The sequence below is a fragment of the Salminus brasiliensis genome, chromosome 13 (assembly GCF_030463535.1).
Source record: "Salminus brasiliensis chromosome 13, fSalBra1.hap2, whole genome shotgun sequence".
In the NCBI taxonomy this organism is placed as follows: Eukaryota; Metazoa; Chordata; class Actinopteri; order Characiformes; family Bryconidae; genus Salminus; species Salminus brasiliensis.
In genome coordinates, this window is record NC_132890.1 from 8,935,917 (window position 1) to 8,957,827 (window position 21,911).

Sequence of the window (21,911 nt, forward strand, 5' to 3'; positions counted from 1 at the left end):
GTCTCCTCAGTGACTAATTACTCCAACCTCCATCTCCTCAATGTCCTGAATACTCCACCCCATCTTAGGTCCTTTGTTAAAGTGTTCACCTTCTTAACCACTAGAGGCCATTGTTTTGGAATCTTGACTATTGCACCTACAAATATGGAGTCTGCTCTGTTCAGTTTTCAAAGTGCTGTTTGTTTCATAAAACTTGACTTTTCATTTAGTGAATGCAAATGTAACAGTCTTCATCAACTACTCATTTCCTGTTTTAAAGTGAGTAGGCCATCAAGGGCTTGAATGTTTGTATGCACTCAGGGAACACATCAATGATAGTTCAGTGCTTTTAGGCTAATGTGATTTGCTACTTGCTTTGAAGCAAATAACCACAACAACAGGATGCACTTCATCAGCGGTACAAATCTCGAGATGCTGGCTAATTTTCAGAAGGATGAGGTTCTATTTCAGTTCTCTCAAGATGTGCATGTCTTCTGGTTGGGGGGGGGTTGTATAGGAGGCGATGGAGAGTGACTGGATAGCTCTGCATTCCGAAGCCTCATCGTCCGGATTGCTGACATATTCGGAACAGCTGCTGCTGCCAAAGGTAACAGCCAGAAAAGCCCTCCCACTGTCTGTGGGCCGGCACAATCCGAGCTTTGTTGAGTGATTAATCATCAAATTTATTACCTCCAAAAACACTATTACTTTCTAGGCTGCTTCAAACTTCCTTCCAATCAGCAGATGTCATTTTTCAGAGCAGGCTTTTTCAAAGGGGGGCTTGAGCTGAACTGTCTGCATCACGGTAGCCAGGCTATGATACAGTGCAGCTGCTGAAACAGAGATATAGTAACTGCAGAAGGAACTTAAATGCTGAGAAACATAGATGTGGATCAGTAAAACCTGTGCATAAAGAAGCCTTTAATTGGGTGTTTGTGCATTATAGGGGTTGATGACTGATTTACTATTTTATCACCTTTAATCCTAAAGTGGAAGTTTTAATGGTCTAATACAATATAGTGTATATCACTGCAAATAGAATAGAACTCTCTGGAGCAGATAAACATGAAACTATTGGCACCTTTGCTAATGCCAGGCATTAACTAGAGGTGTATGAAGTCCCCAGCATTGTGCTGTGGAGCAGTGGAACAAACTGTGTTCTCTGGAATGATGGTGCTCCGTCCAGTACTTTTGGGATGAGTTAGGGATGAGGTGGGGTGGTGATCAACAACATCCCGAACTCAGTAACGCTCTTGTCACTGATTGCAATCAAATATTCACAGCAATGCTAATGCATCTAGTAGAAAGTCTTCCCTGGACACGTAGGACAGTTACTGCAACAAAAGCAGGATACATTTTTTAATATCCTTGAATTTTAGAAGAAACAATGAATGAGCAGGTGTCCCAATACTTTTATCCATTAAAGATTTTTTTACTCATTAAGTGTATAGGTATAGGTATATATAGTCACTGTCACGCAAAAACCTTCTATGTCCGAAATGAGAAAGAAAAAAAAAAAACTTTTTAACTTTTAATGAAAGTAAAAGTACATTTTTAACATTTATTTTATTATATTATTTATATTTATTTATTTTGGAGCATTTCTATTTGTCCGTCTGTCATGGAATTGTGACACAATGTAATGAACAACCGTCAGATTCAAGTCATATCAAAAAGTAAAAAAACAGCAATAATTGGGGTGGATCCCCATTCTGCATTGTCATCAGCGCCCGGAGTCCGAGAGAGCACAATGGGCCGTGCTCTGTCCAGGTGGCTAGATGGCGCTCTCTTCCCTCATTACTCTTAAGCGATGTTGGCGTCTGTTTGCTGGTGAGGCAAAGCTGGGGACCCAGCGAGCATTTCACCTCTGAGCATTTCACCTGCCCAGCAAAGCTGTTTCAGTGGGAGATCTAAATGAAAACATAGTAAAACTGCATCGACAGACCTTTTAAACAGTTACACATTTAAGCTAAAAAAAATAAATCATGATATTTTTTTTTTAACCAAACGTGTCCTTTAAAGTAGGCCTATGTTTTCCGAGGTTTGTTCTCAAGCACTACTCTCCTTTTAAAGTTTTAAATTAGTAAAGCACAGGATTACAAAATACGATTTTAAAGCTTCATGTAAAGATTTTCTTTGTTGGTCTTTCAGCCTCATCTTCCTCTGCAGGAGCTGCATAAGAGCACACCTGTGTTGCCATGGAAACCCAAACAGGCCTGGGGTGGTGGTGAGGCAGCAGCGACATCAGAACAGAGTCTGTCACCTGACCCCAACCCCAGGTAAAATCATAAGACAGCTGCAAAAAACAAAGGCTTTTGTAATACTTTCAGAAGAATCTATTGGTGTCCCAATAGTTTTGTCCATTATGTATATATTTAAAGTTACTAATTATCTGCATAGGTACAGGTATATAGCCACTGTTACGCAAACACTTTCTCCAAAATGGTGACTTTACAGAGAAAGAGAAGGAAAACATCATACATTTTAATGGAAGTCAATGTAAAAAGATACAGTTCTCATGTCTTACATCGTGTAAAGAATTGTGCCAGATTCAAATTGTCAAACAAAACTGTAAAACAGCACAAATAGAGTTTTATGCATCTATCTGTGTCAGCAATATGTGCTATTTCAAGTAGCTGAATGCATTCATTAAAAGAAGCTGGTCAGGCGTGCTGGGTCAGTGGTTGGTATGGAACTGAACTCTGATGTGGCAGAGATGAGGACACTGCACAAACTGCTCTCCATTATGGATGATGATGGTCATCCACTGCACACCATCATTATGGACCATCAAAGGAGCAAGTTCAGTGGCAGGTTGCTGTCACAGAGCTGCTCTACAGGCTCTTCAGCTCTTCCTAGAGGGGCTGGAAGAGGGAAGAGGACCACATAAGGACATAAGGCATAAGTATCTTATGTTTAATCATAGGTTTATTTATCTGCACTGCATCTAAAAGAGGTGTCCACAAACATTTGGACACATGATAAATAGTATATTCTAAATAATAACTTGTACTGTAAAAGCTTAAATAGTGTCTATTAAATATTATTTAAAATATTCTATATACTATATGTCCAAATGTTTGTGGACACCCCATGTAATGAATTCATTAAGCAGTTTGGAGTTGCACTGACACTGCTGACACAGATAGATGTGCACATGCATACACACAGCCTCTAGTCTAGTCCCTGTGGAGAAGTAGTAGAACTTTCTGAAGCAGATACACATTATAAATCTATTGGCACAATACCTAATACAAGGCATGAACTAGAGGGGTGTCTCTGAAATAATGGTGTTCCATCCAATTCATTTGGCATGAATTGGGGAGTTTGTGATCAAGTCTGGTGTGATCATCCAACATCCTGACCTCACTAACAGTCTTGTCGCTACTTGCAACCAAATCCTCACAGCAATTCTCCAAAATCTAGTAGAAAGCCTTTTCCCCCAGACAGTTGAGACAGTTACTCCAATAAAAGAAGGATAATGTTTTTTTAATATTCTTGATTTTAGAAGAAACAATGAATGAGCGGGTGTCCCAATACTTCTGTCCATATAGTGTGTATATATAAAGTTACTAATTAGATGTTATGTGTTTTTCCAGAATGTCATCTCCACCATCATCACTAGGACGTGATGGCCAGGCAGAAAGATCAGAGAAAATTCTTGAAGAATGGTACGGTTTTGTTGTGTGTCCCTGTACTAATCTTAGCCAGAACCCAATATGCTGTGTAACCCAAGTGTGTTACTCAGCTGAAAATGCTACCATCTTCTCTTCTCAGGGGCATCAACAGTGGCTCCACTGCCCTCCTCATACTAAAGAGGGCCCAGAAGATGAAGGCCAGGAAGCAGCAGCAGAGAAAATTACTGGGTAAGTGGCTTGCTTATGTGTGTATGTACAGTGCACAGGGCATCAGGATTCCCATTTGCAACCATTCTCTGGCAGTTAGTTTCACACTTCAGTGAGGATTGAGTCTCGCTCGCATGTGGAAATCTGTGGAATAAGTATGGATTTCCAAGTGAGGAACACTGTTTAAGCCCATATATATCCTAAATATCCCCTGTGGCAGCTCCTTTGGGAATGCCTTCAGAGATCAGCTGGAGTACGTAGGAGGAGGAGGAGCACCAGTCAGTAATAGGAAAGAGAGCTTTAATGGAAAAAATAGACCACTTCCCAAAACAGGGTCTGTCTCTAAGGGTTTGTTATTGTTTTTCCTCTCTACGTCTCTGGACAGCAGTCGTGCCACGCTAGCATGGAGCCTTTCCTCTTGGTGCAGCTTAATGAGGAGTAACAGCAAGCAGCTCCCCTCTGCTATCCCTGTTCCCCGTCATGTTCGATTCGCCTGAACTTAAGAGCGCTCACAGGAAGTGGCTATCCCGTACCGCACTGTATCCCAGGCTCCCCTCTCAGTGCACAGGCCCGGTTTATATTACTGGGAGCTGCAGGAAAGTCTCCAGTCCTGAGGTTACCTCACGGGGCTGTAAGCGTGAGAGGAACGCTAGAGACAGTAGTCCAGGCCTGGGTCTCGGGCCCAGAGGCCGGGCCTGGGGCTGGCTTTGATCAGGGTCAGGAGAGCGTGACTCTTAATGCCACAAATCCAATCACAGGCTCATGAAATAAAGGCCTGTGTGGAGCGCACAAAGCCTCTGCTCCTGCTGAAGCCGCATGGTGTCCTAATGCAAAGTGAAGGTGCGGTTTGTGTCTGTGTCTGTCTGTGCATGTCAGGGCATGGGGCCATGCTGGGTTTTGCGTGAGCTCACTCTGGCTGTGTTTCTCTTTGTGTTCTGGTGCAGCAGAGCCAGCCGTGCGTCTAGCCCTGTTTAGGAACCGCAGCAAACAGCCTGTGCCTGTGGAGGCCCGCAAGAGATGCCAAGCTGAATGCAGAGATGAGATTAAGGGTAGGCACCTCACTTTGCGGTCAACGCTACCACTCCAATATACGTCAAAAGTACAAGTCTCCAGTTTAACTTAACATCTTACCTGCCGATAGATTCAAAGACACTGACAATGCCGACCCCTTTCACCTATTAAAGTTTGGAAAGTCAGAAGGCAAGCTAAAACCTATCATCATGTGGATATGGAGCTTTCTGCATTCTATATGTATTTTCTTTGACTATGTAAAATGAGCAGAATACTGCTTATATTGTTGGAAAATACTACTACTGCTGATAATAATAAGAATACAGTACATTTGTATTCAAATAGTACATTTAATTGTTGTTAAAAATCTAAAAATCAAAATAGAGAGTGAATAATATGGCTCTTTAAGGCATTCACTTATTTTTTTTTATTTGTAATTCAAATGTTTATTGCTTTTTAGATTTACTCATAAATTGGGCTACCAAACAGGTCTCCCACAGGAAATATATCAATCATATCAATCAGTTTGACACAATGACACACAGCAAGTATATACATCAGACAAAACACTGAACAGAACATCCTTCTAAAGTCTTAGCTGACAACATGTACATTTACATTCATGGCATATTGCTCTTATCCAGAACGACTTACATTTGAATCACGTTACACAGGTGGGAGACTGCAGCATTGGAAGTCTTGCCCAAGGACTCTTACTGGTGTCGTAGTGGTGTGTAGTGTGGTGGGCTTGCCCAGCAAAAGGAAGGCAGTGTTATTGCCTACTACACTGCACAAACACCACACCACACCACAAGAATTGTATCATTGACAATTTCAAATAAAGTATGATCCACTGCATCAATTCCCAACCTACAGAAGCTACTGGATCCTATACAAATGAATTAGAAAAGTGGTTGGTTCCAAGTGACAGAACTTGTTCCTCCCGCAGCACATATGCTGTGTTAGTAGGGCAGATGCAGGCATATTTTCATGGACTGCGCCATCTATGGACACTGATAGACATTGCTGCCAGGCCGGCAGCACTAAGGATGTTTTCAGAAGGTAAATAAAAGAGAGTCTGCAGTGTGGATTTTAACAGTGGAACATGAAAACAGACCATAATATCTAATAACCTTTATAAAACCACTAAAACGCTATTTTTGACTGACGGGTAAACCACACGCCTTTCTTTGTTTTTAAACCAGCACTGAAGAGCATGTTCAGAACTGAGTGACACACATGCTATAGAAACCCAAATCACAGCATTCACCCACTATTAGAGTTATTAAAACAGTTATTTCACAATCGACAAACAACACCAGATATCAATCTGGAGTGTATACCAAAACAAACACACACTCACACACACACAAGTGACTTGACTGCCGTGTTTTCAAGGAACTGTAAGTTGAATGGTCAGGGAATTAGACCAGAGTATCTCATTATAGAAACTGTTACTAAACATATCATGATTTTACTTTAGCATTGCAGTACCTGCAGCTCATCTTATATAAAGAGTGCGACTGTATTATTTATACAAACACAAAAATCCTATTGGTATCGACTGATACTCAGCATTCAGAGACTCAGATCAGATCGAGGGGCAGAATAACCTGATCGGGACATCCCTACTTGCTAGCATACATTTACTCATATACACTTTCTCAACCTTCAATGGAAGTAAATTCAAAAATATTTAAGTTATTTGGAGCATTTCTATTGGTCTATTCATCATTAAATCTGGACAAAATGTAAAGAACAACTGCCAGATTCAAATAATGCCCAGAATGAAGATATTTATTTTTTCTTGCAACACTGATGATATGCTGCTGTTTCACTCATTAGTGTTATCCAGAAAATTTAGCTAACTATTATTAAGACATTTTTGGCTTTGTTTCTAAGTGTGAAATCAGCATTGATGGATTACATTATTAAGAAGGCTGTTTTTTGACACATATGTAATCATACACACTATAGCTAGCAGTGAAATGCTGGTATAAAATCTAAATAGCAAAAATAATAAGCTAAACCATATACAGAGATACTTAAAATAAAAAAGAAAACTGAGATAAGAGATAGCAATAAACATACATATGTTAAAAATATTTAAAAAATAGAAAATGGGAAGATGTGAGCAGCTATTGTTCAATGTAAGATGAGCGTGGATGAGGAAAAACCCACAAGACCTTTAGTCTGTGGGTTCAAATGAATTAGATGTAAGCTGGAAGGGGCCGTTAGCATATTGCAGATTAGACCACGCTAGCTGGTCCTCACTCACTTGTTTCGTCTTTGTCTGTTTTTGGGCAAGATAGCATTTCTGGGGAAAGTGTTCTTAGTTAGATGTGTTTGGTTTTTGGGGAGAGGGATACACTCGGAAACCTGCAGATCCTACCTTGCGTGTAATACACAGAAACGCACCCATCACTTGATCAAATTGAAGGCATATGACGCGGTTGTTTGGGATGATGGAGAATAAACAAGATGATTGTATTTCAGGAGGACTTTGTAGCAGACCTGAAGTGTGAAATCGAGTTAAGTGCTGAGGAGGTAGACCACTGAGGGGTTCCAGACCCCTCAGAGAGAGGGATGTGTCTGTAGCCCAGTGCCACTCCACTGGGGGGAGTGCCTCTTAAGCTGGTGGGGGGGGGGTATGGGAGACATTCAGTGGGTTTCTCTTCCTGACCTGAAACTTTTTAGTAGCAGTAAAAATCAGTATAACTGAAAGCGAATTCCTCTTTTCATGCAAAGGGTTGCTTTCTTTCTTTCTTTCTTTCTTTCCGTCCTTCCTTCCTTCCTTCCTTCCGTCTTTCTTTCTTTCCCTTTCTTTTTTTGTGTTGTTGCGACTCCTCCACCGGTCCCCTGGCGTATGTAAGCCGATCCCCATTTTCAAGTGGGTTACTTCATGTCCAGCACATCCACAAAAGAGAGCCTGGATAAAATAAACACGAGCGAGTCGGATATCTCGGAAAGAATCTGTCACGGCTTCGGGGGGCTAATCACCTCCAGAAGGGGGCTTGGAGCAGGGGGCTGAAATGCAAGCCCCTGCCGGGGGAGTGCAGGGGAGTGGCGGGCGGCCTGTGGCCCGAGGCACGAGGGCGTCCCTGGGGGGGGGTGGCGTTGGTGCCTTCCACAGGTCAGCGCTAAAGAAAAGCTGGACGTAAGCGCTGACCGTGCACCCTAAAGCACACCGTGTAGTGAAGGAGTACTTAAGCTGCCACACCAGTGTAGTCCTAAAAGCTATTCCTGCTTCAGAGAGAGTGAATTTGACACTGAGAACAGATCAGAGTAAAGAGTTCATGAACTGCTGTGCTGACTAGCATTCATTCAGTATTCATAGTTATTATTATAGTTATATATTTTATGTATTAATGTATTTTAAGTTGTTCTTTGATGTAAAAATATTAAGAATGTGATTTGGGATGAAAAATGCTCAGATGCTGTTAAACAGGAATGTTTTCAACACTTACTTTAATGAAAAGGTTGTGAAGAAAAGAATAGCTAAATAGCAAAGCACTGTAACAAAAACAGTGTAATTCTACCTTAATGAGTCTTACTGGATAGTGTGGATGATAGTGTTGGTGTTCTCTCATTGTGTCCGCTTAGAGCGATGTGCTGTTAGCAAGCTGAAGAGATCCGGGTTTAGCCTGGTTCCCACTCGGGTTCCCCTTTGACTTTTCTGAGTCTTCCCATTAAAAACATAAGCCAGTGCGTTCATTCCTGAGATGTATTTAGCTCCAGTTTGGTTCCACTAAGGTAGCAATTTTTGAGGACATGGGCAAAGTAGAGAAAAGATAATAGGCTACTCAGTTAGCATTAGCTTTTAGCCTAGTATTAATCCCTTTTTGCCATTGTCATGAGGCCTGGTTAATGTTGCAACCTGTATGTATGTCAGTTCATGTACCGAACTCCTTTTACTCAACTACGCCAAAGAAAATGCATTTGGTCATTCTACAGCAGAGACCATATTTAACATATTATCTGCATTGTTAAAAAAATAAAAATATATGATAAATGATACATTTGATTCTGTTTATATATTTGTCTTCAGCCAAATTTCGGGATGTTTTTGGAAGTGAATGGGTGTAAATTCCAAATGAGTGTGAATTTGACATGTGTAGCAGATCCAGGTCCATGTTTAGCCCTCCAAAGCTGGTATGGAGGCCAGCATTCATCGTTATTGAAGTAGAAACACGAGCCACAAAAGCTATTTAGTTATTTTTGTGAGCTATTTGATAGAAATGTGCATTCCTATATATGACCCTCCAGGAGCCTTGCGCTGTTTTAACTCAGCCGGGGAGCTGGCTAACACCAGAGCCCGTCCTTCCTTCACTTCTACTTTTTACAAGTCCATTGGATTTGATTTACACGGCCTGTGAAGTGCTGTCGTTTTGTGAGTGTGTGCTCAGGGGATGCACATAAATCCTGTGCCCAATATTCTGGCCTCCTGTGTTTTTTTTTTTATCTGCTCTGCTCCACACTATCGGATTCCGTAATAATTTACCTCAGAATTGACTTCCTTACTTTCTTCTTTATTGAGTGATGATGAAGAGCAGTGATCTGATGAATAGCGTGTAAGTCACTGGCAATTTTTTGGTTACTTCTTAGATAACGGCACATCCGTTTTCACAGTTATTTTCCACAAGAAATGTAAGTAACCCTGACAATAACTCACAATGCTGTGATAACTGATTGCCCCGATTTCACTCCACTGGAACAGCTCAACTCACTTGACTATGTAAGGTAATGCGTACGGCATATTGTGAGTTTTATAAAAAATATATATTTATTGCTTTCAGTTGTTTAAAGTTTTGCAGGCCTTATTTGGCCGCAGACACCTTGGCTTTGTTTCCTGTGTTTCCTTTCCGTATGTAACATGATTAGTGTGATGTTCATGCTGTTATAGATAAGCGTAATAGGTACTTGGTGAGATCATATTCAGAACAGAGTTCATCACATAAATAACACATTCTAAAACAGGTGATGATGATCAGTCATGGAAATGCATGCAGATGTATGTTACTGGTAGTGCTTTCACATTTTTAATCTGTCACAAAACAACTGTATCTTTTATATCTCCATTTCTTTTCAGTTTCTCACTGGCAGTTGATCTTTACATTGAGTCAAAGTGTCATGATGACCAATAGAAATGCTCCAAAATGACTTGGAATAAAATCTTTGTATACTGACTTCCACTGAATGTTAAAAAGGCTTGTTTTTCTTCTCCAGTTGCAGTTACTGTGCAAAGCTCTGGTCTCTGAGAGACTTGTATGTAAATGTGATTATTATAAATCATCAAAAGCTTTTATTAGAATTAGAATAAATGGAAATAAACAATACTGATTGGATGTGGGTGAGTGTGTTAGCCTCTCTTTGAGGAAGTTCAGTATTTGCAGTTACTTTATAGTGGTGTTGTAAATCCGAGTTAATCTGTCATCCGTACGGATTGCCCGCACGGTTGGGCACGCACCTGAACTGCTGACAAAGTTTATCCATAATAGTGCTGAATACAGTTTTACAGCTGCCGTAGTCTCTCACACTGTTTATTCAAGCGATAGTCAGACAATCAAAACACATGATTCGTTCCGTGAGTTTTGTGATCCATTCTACTATCCAACTCCTACTTTATCTGATCAGTCCTTTAATGTCTATTAATGTGAAATGGGTTGAGCTGCTTGAGCTGCTGGTGGAACTGAACACAGCCATGCAGTGTCTGGAGTGTCTGGAGCACAGAGAAGATCAGCAACCTGCATTCTTTTGTGTTCTTCTTCTTGTGATCAACATCTCAATAACTTTACAGACAACAACAAAATATGGATTTTATTGTCGGGCCACATTGACCCTATTTACATTTGGTCACATCATGGAACTAGTATCTGGATTGTATCCTGATAAAATTTTAGCTAAATGCATTTATGCTCTATAGTCAAATGCGTCTCTGGTTTCACAGACTGAAATCAGAATAAGCATATTTCCTCGTTGCGCAGCAGTTAATACTAGTGTTTTGGTTGAACTGGGAGGAGTTTTGGTTGTGGATTGCATCTTGGAGCGACGGAAGTGTTTACACTGCTATAACATGTGGCTCAAATGTGTCTCTGACCACCTCCTGAAGTCTGAGTGATCGGATTTGTATCTGGTTTGAATGTGTCGTGTGGTGTCATGTGGTGTGTTTACACATGCATTTTCATAGAACTTGGCCAAATCCAGATATAATCCTGATATTGAAGATGTTAGTTACCAGGTGGGTCATGGACACCAGAGGGGGATCCAGGTCTTACTGGACACTATAGTCTTACACTCTAGCTCTGCATATACTAATCTGACCTAATAATATCATTCTAATTTAATATTTACAGCACCATCAGCCAAGTTACATGTGTTTGTGATTTGTGATTTGTGATTTTCTAAGTGAAAATGAGGTCACTTCCTTCACACAGAAAACACCCCTGCACAATTGAAAGCAAGAAAAGAAAACATTCAGTGTGGCATGAACAAAAGTAATGGCACATACGGCATGCTCCTTTCCAATATGTTATATCCATTCCATATGTTACTATTGTTAAATAGTGTATTACAGGCAAAACACATTTATTTCTGAAACAAACAATTATAAACAGTTTTCATGACTGCATAGGTATCTATATTTTGATGTTCTATTAATAAACAGTTAAAATATAATGTGTTTAGCATGTACAATAAAAAGTAGAGACAAGACAATGTCACTTCTTAGTTGATCCATTCATGGTTATGGCTGATCTGCGAGGTGGCCAGTGTTCTAGAGTAGTATGTGTGTGTGTGTGTGTGTGTGTGTGTGTGTGTGTGTGTGTATGTTGACCGCTGGTTGACCGCCTGTGGTCTGCTCTCTGGAGGTGAAGGCTTGACCTAGGGCAAAAGAAAGTAGGAGACAGAACCTCACGATAAAAGACCTGACCTCCTCCTTTGAGTCTGCCAAGAGAACTCCCAAACACTCAAAGCCCCATGGGTATGTCAGACACTCGCACACTTGCGCACACTTACTTGCACTCTCACATATGCACACACACAGACACACACACACACAGTCTTACATACTTGCAGCACAAGAGGCCATTTCTTGTTTTTGGTGTTTGTGTGTGTGTGTGTGTGTGTGTGCATGACTTTTGCTGACCCATGGCTTCACTGTGGTCCCATGAATCTGGCATCTAAATTCCAGTTTAATGAGTCAGTCCTAAAAATGCCTCATATTGGTCGTCATGGTAGTAAGACAGTCACTATTATATAATCCAGAGCTGTCTAGTCTATTTTTCCCCATAGGAATGAATAGGGTGCAAAAGTCTGCGCACCCTTTAAATGTCACAATAATACAAATACACTGGTAACACTGAACCTACCACATGGGATGCCACAGCAACCACTTGACACAATATCAAACCACCAGAGATACCACGGCAAGTGCCTAGCAACCGCCTAGCTATCATTAATCAAGATCATGGTAAAATACCATAGCACTCCCTTTGCAATATGGTACCACTCATCTAGCAAGCACTGAACAACACCATATCAACCACTTGGAATACCATAGCAACCACCTAGCAAGACCATAGCAAGCATAAGTTGCAGCACCAGAGCAACCTCTATGGATACCATAGCAACCATCCAGCAACAGCAATGCAACCACTTAGTAATCACTTAGCAACACCATACCAAATTCCTACCAATACCATAGCAACCACCTAGCAACCACTTAGCAATGCCATAGCAGCCACCTAGCAATCACTTTGCAAACACCAAGCTCACTCTATTGACCACATAACAACAGACTAGCAAGTGCCTGGAGGTGAAACCACTTTAAGCTGTGCAGCCATTCCTTTGTTTCCTACAGGAAATGCACTTTCTAGTTATAATTAGACTTTGTTTTCTAATTTTCAGGAAGGAATTAAACATTGATTATTAAATGTTAATTATGAGAAATCCAGAATAGAATTAAAAATTTTCTAGTAAATTTTATTCACATAGTTCTATCAGAGTAAACTGTGTTTGAACTTGTCTAATCGTTCAGGGGTGGACAAGGTTGTCTAAAATACCTGCCAACTGCTCACTGAGGGGTTAGTGTGAGGAGCATGAGGTTATGACCTGTCCCCCCCCGACCTCAGCCTGGCAGCTCACTGCCTGAAAGAGCTGATTCTCTGATAGGGTGACATTTCTCCTACCACTGCTGCCGTAGCTGGTTCCATATCGCTTAATGTGCTTAAGAGCCCCGCACTTAACAGGCGTGACTCCTGGGGCCTCCGACGACCTGAGGGTGGGGCAAACAGGGGCCGCATGGGCACCAGAGGGGGATCCAGATCCTACTGGATTCTAGCTCAAACGTTTGCATATATATATATATATTCTACAGAAATAAATATATAAATATAAATATATATATAAATAATTATAGTAGCTTAATTTAACATTTTGCGAGAAGAAAAACAAAAAAACATTATATGTGGCATGTGCAAAAGTAATGGCACATTTTTTCCCAATATGTGAAATTCAGAAAATAAATAGACTACAATGCACAGACAGTGAGTATTTGTTTCCTGTAGAGGATTTGTTCACTTATTTTCACAGAATATAAACAAAATGTGTCATTTCATACCAGGGGTGACCAACATTTGCATAAGACTGTATGTTTATCAATGTAAATCTCAACATAAGAAGTACAGTGCTAGGGAAAAGTATTTGGAAGTAAGCAAATATCTTATCACAGCACATATTATAGATAAGTAGTGTATTTGATGGTCTTGTCATTCCCCAAAATCACTTCCAGTGTTGATTATCACTCCATTAACAGAATGTAGCATTAAATACGGCCATAAACACTGAGACGCCCTGCAAATATGAATCTTCATCATTATTATTATTATTATCAAATGATAGTATTTATGATAGTATTTATTTTATTTTTAGGTTTACGGACAACCCTTTTAATGAATGCACTGAACCCATTGCTGACACAGATGTGCAAAAGCACACAGCTTGTCTAGAGAAGTATCGCCTATAGAATTGGACTCTCCGGCTAGAGGAGTATTAGGCCCTCAGCATTTTGCTGTGGAGCAGTAGAACTGTGTTCTCTGTTATGATGGTGCTCCATTCAATACTTTTGGGATGAGTTGAGAAATGGGGGAAGAGGTGACGTGGTGACCAACATTCATTAATGTACATTTCAATTTTTAAAGCCCCAAGCCTTTCTTAAGTGCATTCTGTAATGAATTTCAGTACACATAAATATGTGAACTGTGTTGCGTGTCTACGGAATCTGCAGAATTCACATTTGCAGTGTAACACACTTCATGATAAAAAAAAAAAAAATGAAATGAAAAAAAACATTGAATGTAAAAAATAAAATTACATTACATCAAAAAAAAGTTACATTTCATCAAACTACAAGGATGGAAAATCCCTAAAACCTGTATAAATGTGTCAGTTTATACATGCCAGCAGGTCTCCTGAGGAGGAAACTGAAGTCTATGTTTTTTCTAGGTTACAATGTTTCTGTATTAAAATATTCCTCATTGGTGCTCTATAATTTACAATGGGGGGTGCTAGATGTTTCAGTAGAATAGGGCAATTTAAAAGGAGGGTGTACTGCTGCTGGGTCACAATCAATGATAATTCATGATGAAGTGAAATGCAAGATTTAATTAGCTCATTCCAGGAAATTACAAATTAACCAAAAACTAATGGAAAGTTGTGCAGAATTTTAAAGAGTCAATGCTGCCTAGTTTTAGTGATTACTGAAGGTTGGCCACAAGTTGTAGAAAACCGGCAGCCTTGTGTAGCACAAGGCAACCTTGTGTGGGAGAGTTAATGTTATTGTATAGATATTGTACAGTAGATATATATCCAATTCTATTTTATTCTATTCTATTAATAATTATAGTATTTGTATTATATTATGTGTTTATTATACTATTTTATATGTTATGATTTGTATTATTTTAAGTGTTAGTATTTATAATAAGTATTTAGGTGTGTTTCTTATAGAGGATTTCTATACATACATACATATATATATATATATATATATATATATATATATATATATATATATATTACTTTTTGAAAAGTAAAATTCATATTTTAATATTATCAGTTTTAATTTATTTAAACTTTATGAAATACTGATATTTCTAGTCTAATTGTGTTGGCAGTAGACGGTTCCCTTGTTTTCAACACCGACAAGTGCGACTTATTTCTTCCCTTTGAATTGTAAGCTATGTGAGGAGTTAATCGCTTGACATTTTTAGTGGATTTTCAATTAACCCATGACAACTGTAACCCATAAACATCATCTGCCCTTTTCATCTTGGCAAAACCATGAGAACGACTTAAATAAATGGCTCATTAGTTCCAGCGCTTGGCTGTCAGAAGTCGTTATCGATTCTCACTCCTCCCCGCGTGCATTGCTCTCCGCTGAGCGCTCATGTTTGCTTTGAATTACAGCTTTCTGGTGGCACGTCCCGACACTGGCCGTATATCAAGTGCCTACTTACTGTGTGGACGTTCAGTCTTACTCTGTGGAAGTTCCTATCACGGCTCAGTAGGTTTAAGCAGAGACCACAAAACCTACTGAAAGCAAACCTCTTCATTTGCCTCAGTGACCCACTGCCGGAGCATTATAGTAATACCCCTCTAAGCTGTCCAAAACAAATGGCCTCCTAAGCTCAAAAGTAAACAGCCCGTGCCGTGCGCACTGATCTCTCACGGCTCGGTAAACTCTGCAGCTTTAACTGCTTGTCAAACATCCTGCTTTTTCTTTTCCGCTTCAGATAAAACAACTATTTTCCGCTCTCATTGGTATCTGTTATCAACTCACTCAGAAATTTGCTCTTCCATATTTCATTCTGCATTCCTTTCAAATGCTCCTTTGGAAACTCTGTGACTCCTTCGGGGCAGTGGTCCCACAGTGTGCGCATGACAACAACAAATAATCTCACTGGACACTTTGTTTGATGTTTGATGTCAAGCGTAGCTGGCCGAGGAGAAGCAAGTGTTGGAGATGCATTGGGGGGAGAGCCGGGGCGGACGCAGCAGCATGGAACTTACCAGTGGCTCCACACGCAAGCCGTCCAGTGCCAGAGAGGCTCTGCCACTTCTGCAAAGTGAGTCTGTCACCCTAATTACCAGCACACCACATATGAGACCTTAGTCAGCATCTAGTGGGATAACACATGATTATATTTTTATTCTGTTTTTTTAATAGAATTGGATATAGCTTCATTTTTGCAGAATGTTATTAATATAATAAAACTGCATATCTTTAACATGGAAATTAAAATTTTAATTATACATTAATATAACAGGTTTTATATAACATTAATGACGCTGTAAAAGCCTTATATCTCCAAAAATGTCGACTTTCCAGGAGAAGTCAAAAAACTTTTTAATGTTTTAATGCAAGTCAATGTAAAAAGATTCCAGTTTCTATTGGTCCATTTCTCATGAATATGTGCAAGTGACACAATTAAAAGAACAACAGCTTAAAGTGAAAAACAGCTTAAATGGATCTAAATAAGGCTTTATGTGGTAGCAGTCATATATACTCGGGTATGTACAGTCTGGTGATTTTACCTGCACTTTTCTAGTGATCATTTCCTCCCGGAGATTGACCCTGACATTCTGAATGGTGGGAGGGTTCAACTAGTGGTAAGCACATTCATTCATTTTGATGTTTAAACATCACACTGCTTTAATACTAAACACTTATACACTGAACAGTCTTTTTCAAGATGTTAATGTCCTTTTTACCTGTGTGTGTGAATGTGAATGTGCGTGTGTGTGTGTGTTTATTGGTTTTTCCTCAGGCTGGTACGAGGTACAGAGAAACTCCAGATTCAGCAGCGAGGCTGTGGTCTGATGTGACAGGCTTCTCTCCACCTTGCAACCAGCAGGCTCACGTCCGCAGACATTCAGTCGAACATGCAAGTAGGTCTCAGATTCTACTAATGTGGTTTAAAATAAATGATAACAGTACTGACTCAAATAACTGAAATGGAGAACAAATGGATAACTTACGGATTCCCTAATTGTCAGATCATTATCCTTATTATAGATTTATCACATAAATGGAACTCTTACTTAAAGTTAACGAAAGAACAAATTTTTTTCAACCATTTATCTGGACATTAAGTGTGTTTTTGCTTGTGGAATACAAACTAAACAGCATTAGAATAATTGGCAACAACATTAATACAGAAATATTAATTTCTTATTATTAAAATGGAGATTTCTTCTCAATGCTCTCAGCTACGGCATAGATTTGTTTAAAATACATTTGCCAACTTGAATTAAATGAAAGACGTTAGTGGGTAATATCTACATATTATACTTGTCTTCCATAAGGAGAAGCTTGGAAATGGTTAAATGAACACATTTGCACATTATAAATCACTACTTTTTGTGTTAATTTAATGTAATAATATTTTCATATATCAATGTTTTTTTCTAAGCTAAAACATACATAACTCTTACTACTAGATATAAAATAGTAATGAAATACAGTTTCCCTGGTGTCTAAAAACTATATATATATATATATATAGTTTTTAGACACCAGGGAAACTGTATTTCATATATATATATATATATATATATATATATATATATATATGTTATCTATTACTCTTTTTGCCCAAAACATCCATACAGACCTGCCAAACAGCTTCTACAATTGTGCACTTGACAGTTATTTTCAGCCTGTGGCCATCTTGTTGACTTAGTTCAGCTATTTGCTGGGTGCAAATATCCCCGAATAAGTAGTTCTTTAGCAGTTGGTTCAAAGAAATCTATATTTATTACAAATACATTCATTCCCATATTAACCAGAAATTCAAAAATATCATTAACTGAATTACTTTCACTAGCTTTCCTCATATGTGACCCATATGGTGTGTGTCTAAGGAATGAGGTATTATATCCCACTCTTGAACTAAGAGCTCCACACTCAGTGCATCACCCAGGTCATTTATCCCGCCAATAAAGCCAAATTAATCTGCAATTTTAGATAAAGAGGTTAATTAGAAAAGAATTTCTGTTAACCCTGGACTTCACACGATGATGTGCGATTGAGTCATGAGGGTCAAGTGCCAAAATAAATACTGCACCGGTGAGGAAGCAGGTGGGGGGTGGCTGTGTGTGTAAAAACGCGCATTAGGAAAACTGATATGAAGACACAATACAGGAATCCTGCCAGATCATCGTTCCATAAAATGACAGACATTACAGACATCATTTGTCACATTTCAGCATTGTGGATTTGCTGCTGAGTGGTAGGTCACGATAATGGGAGGTGTGTTTTGTGTGTATGGGGGCAAGGGAGGGGGGTGAGCTAGACTGAGAGATGTCAGGGTCAATAAGGCGACAGTGAGGGTTATGTGTCTCTCTCTCAACAGGAAACAGGCCAGCTAAAGGTCTCACAGAGCTACAATGAGTGGCTTCTCTGTCACACAGGCTGCAGCTACGGCCTCAAACTGACAAAGATGCTACTCAGTGAGGCAGGCAGGGCTCAGCGCATTTAACACACTGATCTACGGGGCTGAAGGCACAGCACTGTTCCTCCTAATCAGGCTAAATTAGATTCTGATGATGATCCGAAAATGAAGTCCACGAGGGTGCGGACTGGCTGACTTGTGGCTGTCACGCAGGTACATCCATTGTTTACATGGGAAGGTTTAGAAAAGCAGGAAAAAAGTCGAAATCATTCTCCGCACATCAGAGGGGCTCTTATCAAATTGGCTATAAAATGTATGTATATCATTGCTGTCATGCAAAAAACCTTACATGTCCATTTTTGCTCTTATAATTGTTTTTTCTATTGTGTCAATTTCATGATGAATAGACCAATAGCAATGCTCCAAAAAGACAATCTCATTTTCAAAAGACAAAATATTTTACATTGACTTGAAACTTAACTTGAACGTTAAGGAAGTTCTGCTGTTTTGTAGATACAATATTTTGCATAAAAGTGACAATATGAATGTAGCCGTCAGATCCACTTGCCACTTTTATGGTTGGTTCATTAAACCATAAAAGTTTACACAAGTTTTACATCACCTCAGCCTCTATATAGTTGATATGGTTGAAATCACAGGGGGACAAACTTCCCTCTGTGTCTTTTGAAAAGCAGAATCTAGGCTGATATGTACGGTGCTATGCAGACGTTTTAGGCATCTAAGCACATTATTTTTCATTATTGTCATTTCTATTAATTTTTAATTAATAGTAAAAGTAACAGCTCACATTAAAACAGATGCAGGTGAACATAAATACTGAAAAAATAAAAAATAAAAGAAGAACTTCAGATCTTCAGATATAATAAAGCACTAATTTACCAAACCAGGTGTTGATGATAAATGGAAATAATACTATGATGAATTTTAGAGATGTTTTAATGAACACAGTGTAAATGTTATATGTTTATACTGTATATTTTTTAATATTAGTTCAAGTTTCAAGTTTATTTGTCATTTGCACAACATGTCAGGCCATTTATGCATTTAAATGCTTGTGGTAAGGCTCAGGTTGATACTCTACAGGAGTATCAAAACTATATACATACTAAACATATTAAATAAAGTAATAAAAAATATTTAAAAAAAAAAGTTAAATAATTACTAAATACACACAAAATATACACAAAATACAGAATATACAAAGACATAGGATGGATCTGATGAAAATTCCTTGATATGTACATTTATGAGACAGGTATAGAGTATACAGTATATAGAGAGTGGAGCTAAATATAAATATGTATGTTTATGTCTATTCCTGTTGTATAAATTGAGTTAGTGATGTTTTCCAGCAGGGATATATAGAGTATTAATAATAATAAAGTGTCCGAGTGCAGTGGTGTTGGTGAATGGTTCACAGCTTGTTCAGGAACCTAATGGCTTGTGGGTAGAAAGTTTTACTGAGCAAAAATAAATAATACAAGTGCACACAGTACTGTATTGCTGAAACTGTTTTGAAAAAGTTTTTTTTTAGTTTAATAGCAAAAGAAAGTAATTTTAAACTTTCTGTATTAAGCTTTTTCTGCTGGCTTTAAATAAGTGTAGCCGTCTAGATAACTAAATAAAACCCAAATTATATCTCTCCATTCCAGTCCATGAAATTACTCCGTAAGCTCCATTCAGTAGGATACCCACTGCACGTCTGGTATCACCACAAATATTGTCATTGCTGGAATAGAGGAAATCTCAATTTGTGTTTTTAGTGTCTCTATATAAAGCTAATGGAAGCAAAATGGCTGCAAACAGTTTGTTTGGTCACAGCGGTTAGTGTGTGTGGCTGTTTTTCTAAGTGGCTTCCTCATTGTGCAGCCCAGCAACATGTGTCTGTTTTAAAGCAATAATTCACTGTTTGATTGTGTTTCAAGTGTGACAGATCTACTTTTATGAAATGTTAAATGTGATAATTTGTCCTGTATATTTGATGAAAGCCTTACATCTCCAAAATACCAACTTTACAGCAGAGGGAAAAACCTTCCTGGCTTTTTATGGAAGTCGGTGTAAAAAAAAAAAATATATATATATATATATATATATACCAGGTAATTCTGGAGCATTTCTATTGGTTTATTCATCATGACATTTTGACATAATCAAATTTGTCAAAATTGTGATGATGTGAAAAAGTGAAAAATGGAGAGAAATGCAAGTTACCTACAGCCCAAGCTCAGCAATTCAGTGGATTCAGTGTGTGGAGGTGTGTGTCTGGTACCTGGCGTGTGTGAGGAGGGTCCTCCCTCACCCGCTGCTCCGTCTCGTCGTGTGCGACGCCTCGCTCACTGCGGCCGTGGGCTGTACACGTGGAACACATCAGCCTTTAGAAAAGAACTCTCTTTGTTCCCTGTGTTTGAAAAGACCTGCACTAAAGCACACACTGGAAGCAGTTCTGAGGCGGTCTACAGCATCTGGCCAAGCAGCCTGACGCTCAGGTCAGCCTGACACAGTGTTACAGCCCATGATGTTAAGCCCACATTAACAACTCAGTAGAACTTATGGAGCAAAATAACTTGATTTACCTTCTTGCCTCTGCACTGCTGATGCACAGAATAACTGTCCTGACAGGGTTGATTGACAGTGCTGTCTCTGTTTTTTTTTTGCAGAAAAAGAAGTGCCGTCTCCCAAAAGAGTCTCCTCGGCTCCATCTCGGAAAGAGCGTATCTCGTTCCGCGACAACCCAGTCCAGCTGAGCGGAGGCTGGGGCGGAGGGAAGAAGAGGGCCAAAGTGAACAAGTAAAAGAAAAGAAAAAAAAGATGTTCATAACCATGAGATAATAACGTGCCTTGTATTTTTATTGACATATGTGGGTGTGTGCCTTTTTCTGGGATTCCGAGATTGATGGATGTGTGTGTGTTTTTTTTTTATTAACATAAGCCTTTAACAAGGCTTACGATGCACATTTGATCTCCACTGAAATTCCTTGCAGCTGCTGTTTCACTGAAATCCAGCTTCCTCCCTTGCAAATGAATTAAAAGCAATGGATGAGGTATAGCCCAAATATCTGCAGGCAGTCCCGGGATGCGTGTTGTTCTCAAATATCAGTGACCAGGGCGAGCCGTGGAATGGGTGGAAACCCTTATTTTTAAATGACGTGCTTAATATGCAAACGACAAAAGGCAATAGGAACCATCTCTTTCACTTTGGCTTTGTCCTTCATCAACCATTTTCTGTAGTATGTGGTTCTGTAGCGTTCCACTGGAAACAAATAAGAGTCTGAACCTGAAGAGCAGCTATGTGATATTTGCCAGGTTGCTAAAGGAGGGTGAATAAAATGCTTAAGCTTCGTAACATCTTGCTCAAGTTTTTTTTTCTTTCATAAAAGCATAAATAAATCAACCATTATGTCATTTAAAAAACTACAAAAATAAAGACGTCAATATAACATCAGAAGGACGTTGCACTGCACAGAGGTTGAATTGTATCTGAAAATGAAAATCGGGTTGACATGGCATTAAATTTTATTCACAGATCTGTCAAAAAGCAACATGTGGTTGGCGTCAAGCTCCAACGTTTGATAGACGTTTAGACAGAACTTAACACATACAACAA

General features: G+C 39.2%; 1 protein-coding gene across 3 annotated transcripts in view; it reads left to right on the plus strand.

The window, feature by feature from the left end:
* lrriq1 (leucine-rich repeats and IQ motif containing 1) overlaps nt 1-21,650 on the plus strand; it is a 44,855-nt gene extending 23,205 nt beyond the window's left edge. For 2 of the 3 annotated variants that reach the window (XM_072695750.1, XM_072695751.1), the window contains exons 19-27: nt 497-586; nt 2,131-2,258; nt 3,579-3,650; nt 3,757-3,845; nt 4,769-4,873; nt 15,829-15,958; nt 16,442-16,502; nt 16,661-16,781; nt 20,965-21,650. In XM_072695750.1, the coding sequence (XP_072551851.1) occupies nt 497-586; nt 2,131-2,258; nt 3,579-3,650; nt 3,757-3,845; nt 4,769-4,873; nt 15,829-15,958; nt 16,442-16,502; nt 16,661-16,781; nt 20,965-21,098 (930 nt within the window). In that variant the 3' untranslated portion in view covers nt 21,099-21,650. The remainder of the gene's footprint in view (nt 1-496; nt 587-2,130; nt 2,259-3,578; nt 3,651-3,756; nt 3,846-4,768; nt 4,874-15,828; nt 15,959-16,441; nt 16,503-16,660; nt 16,782-20,964) is intronic. The other variant, XM_072695752.1, reaches the window with a different exon arrangement.
* Nucleotides 21,651-21,911: the final 261 nt, after the last annotated feature.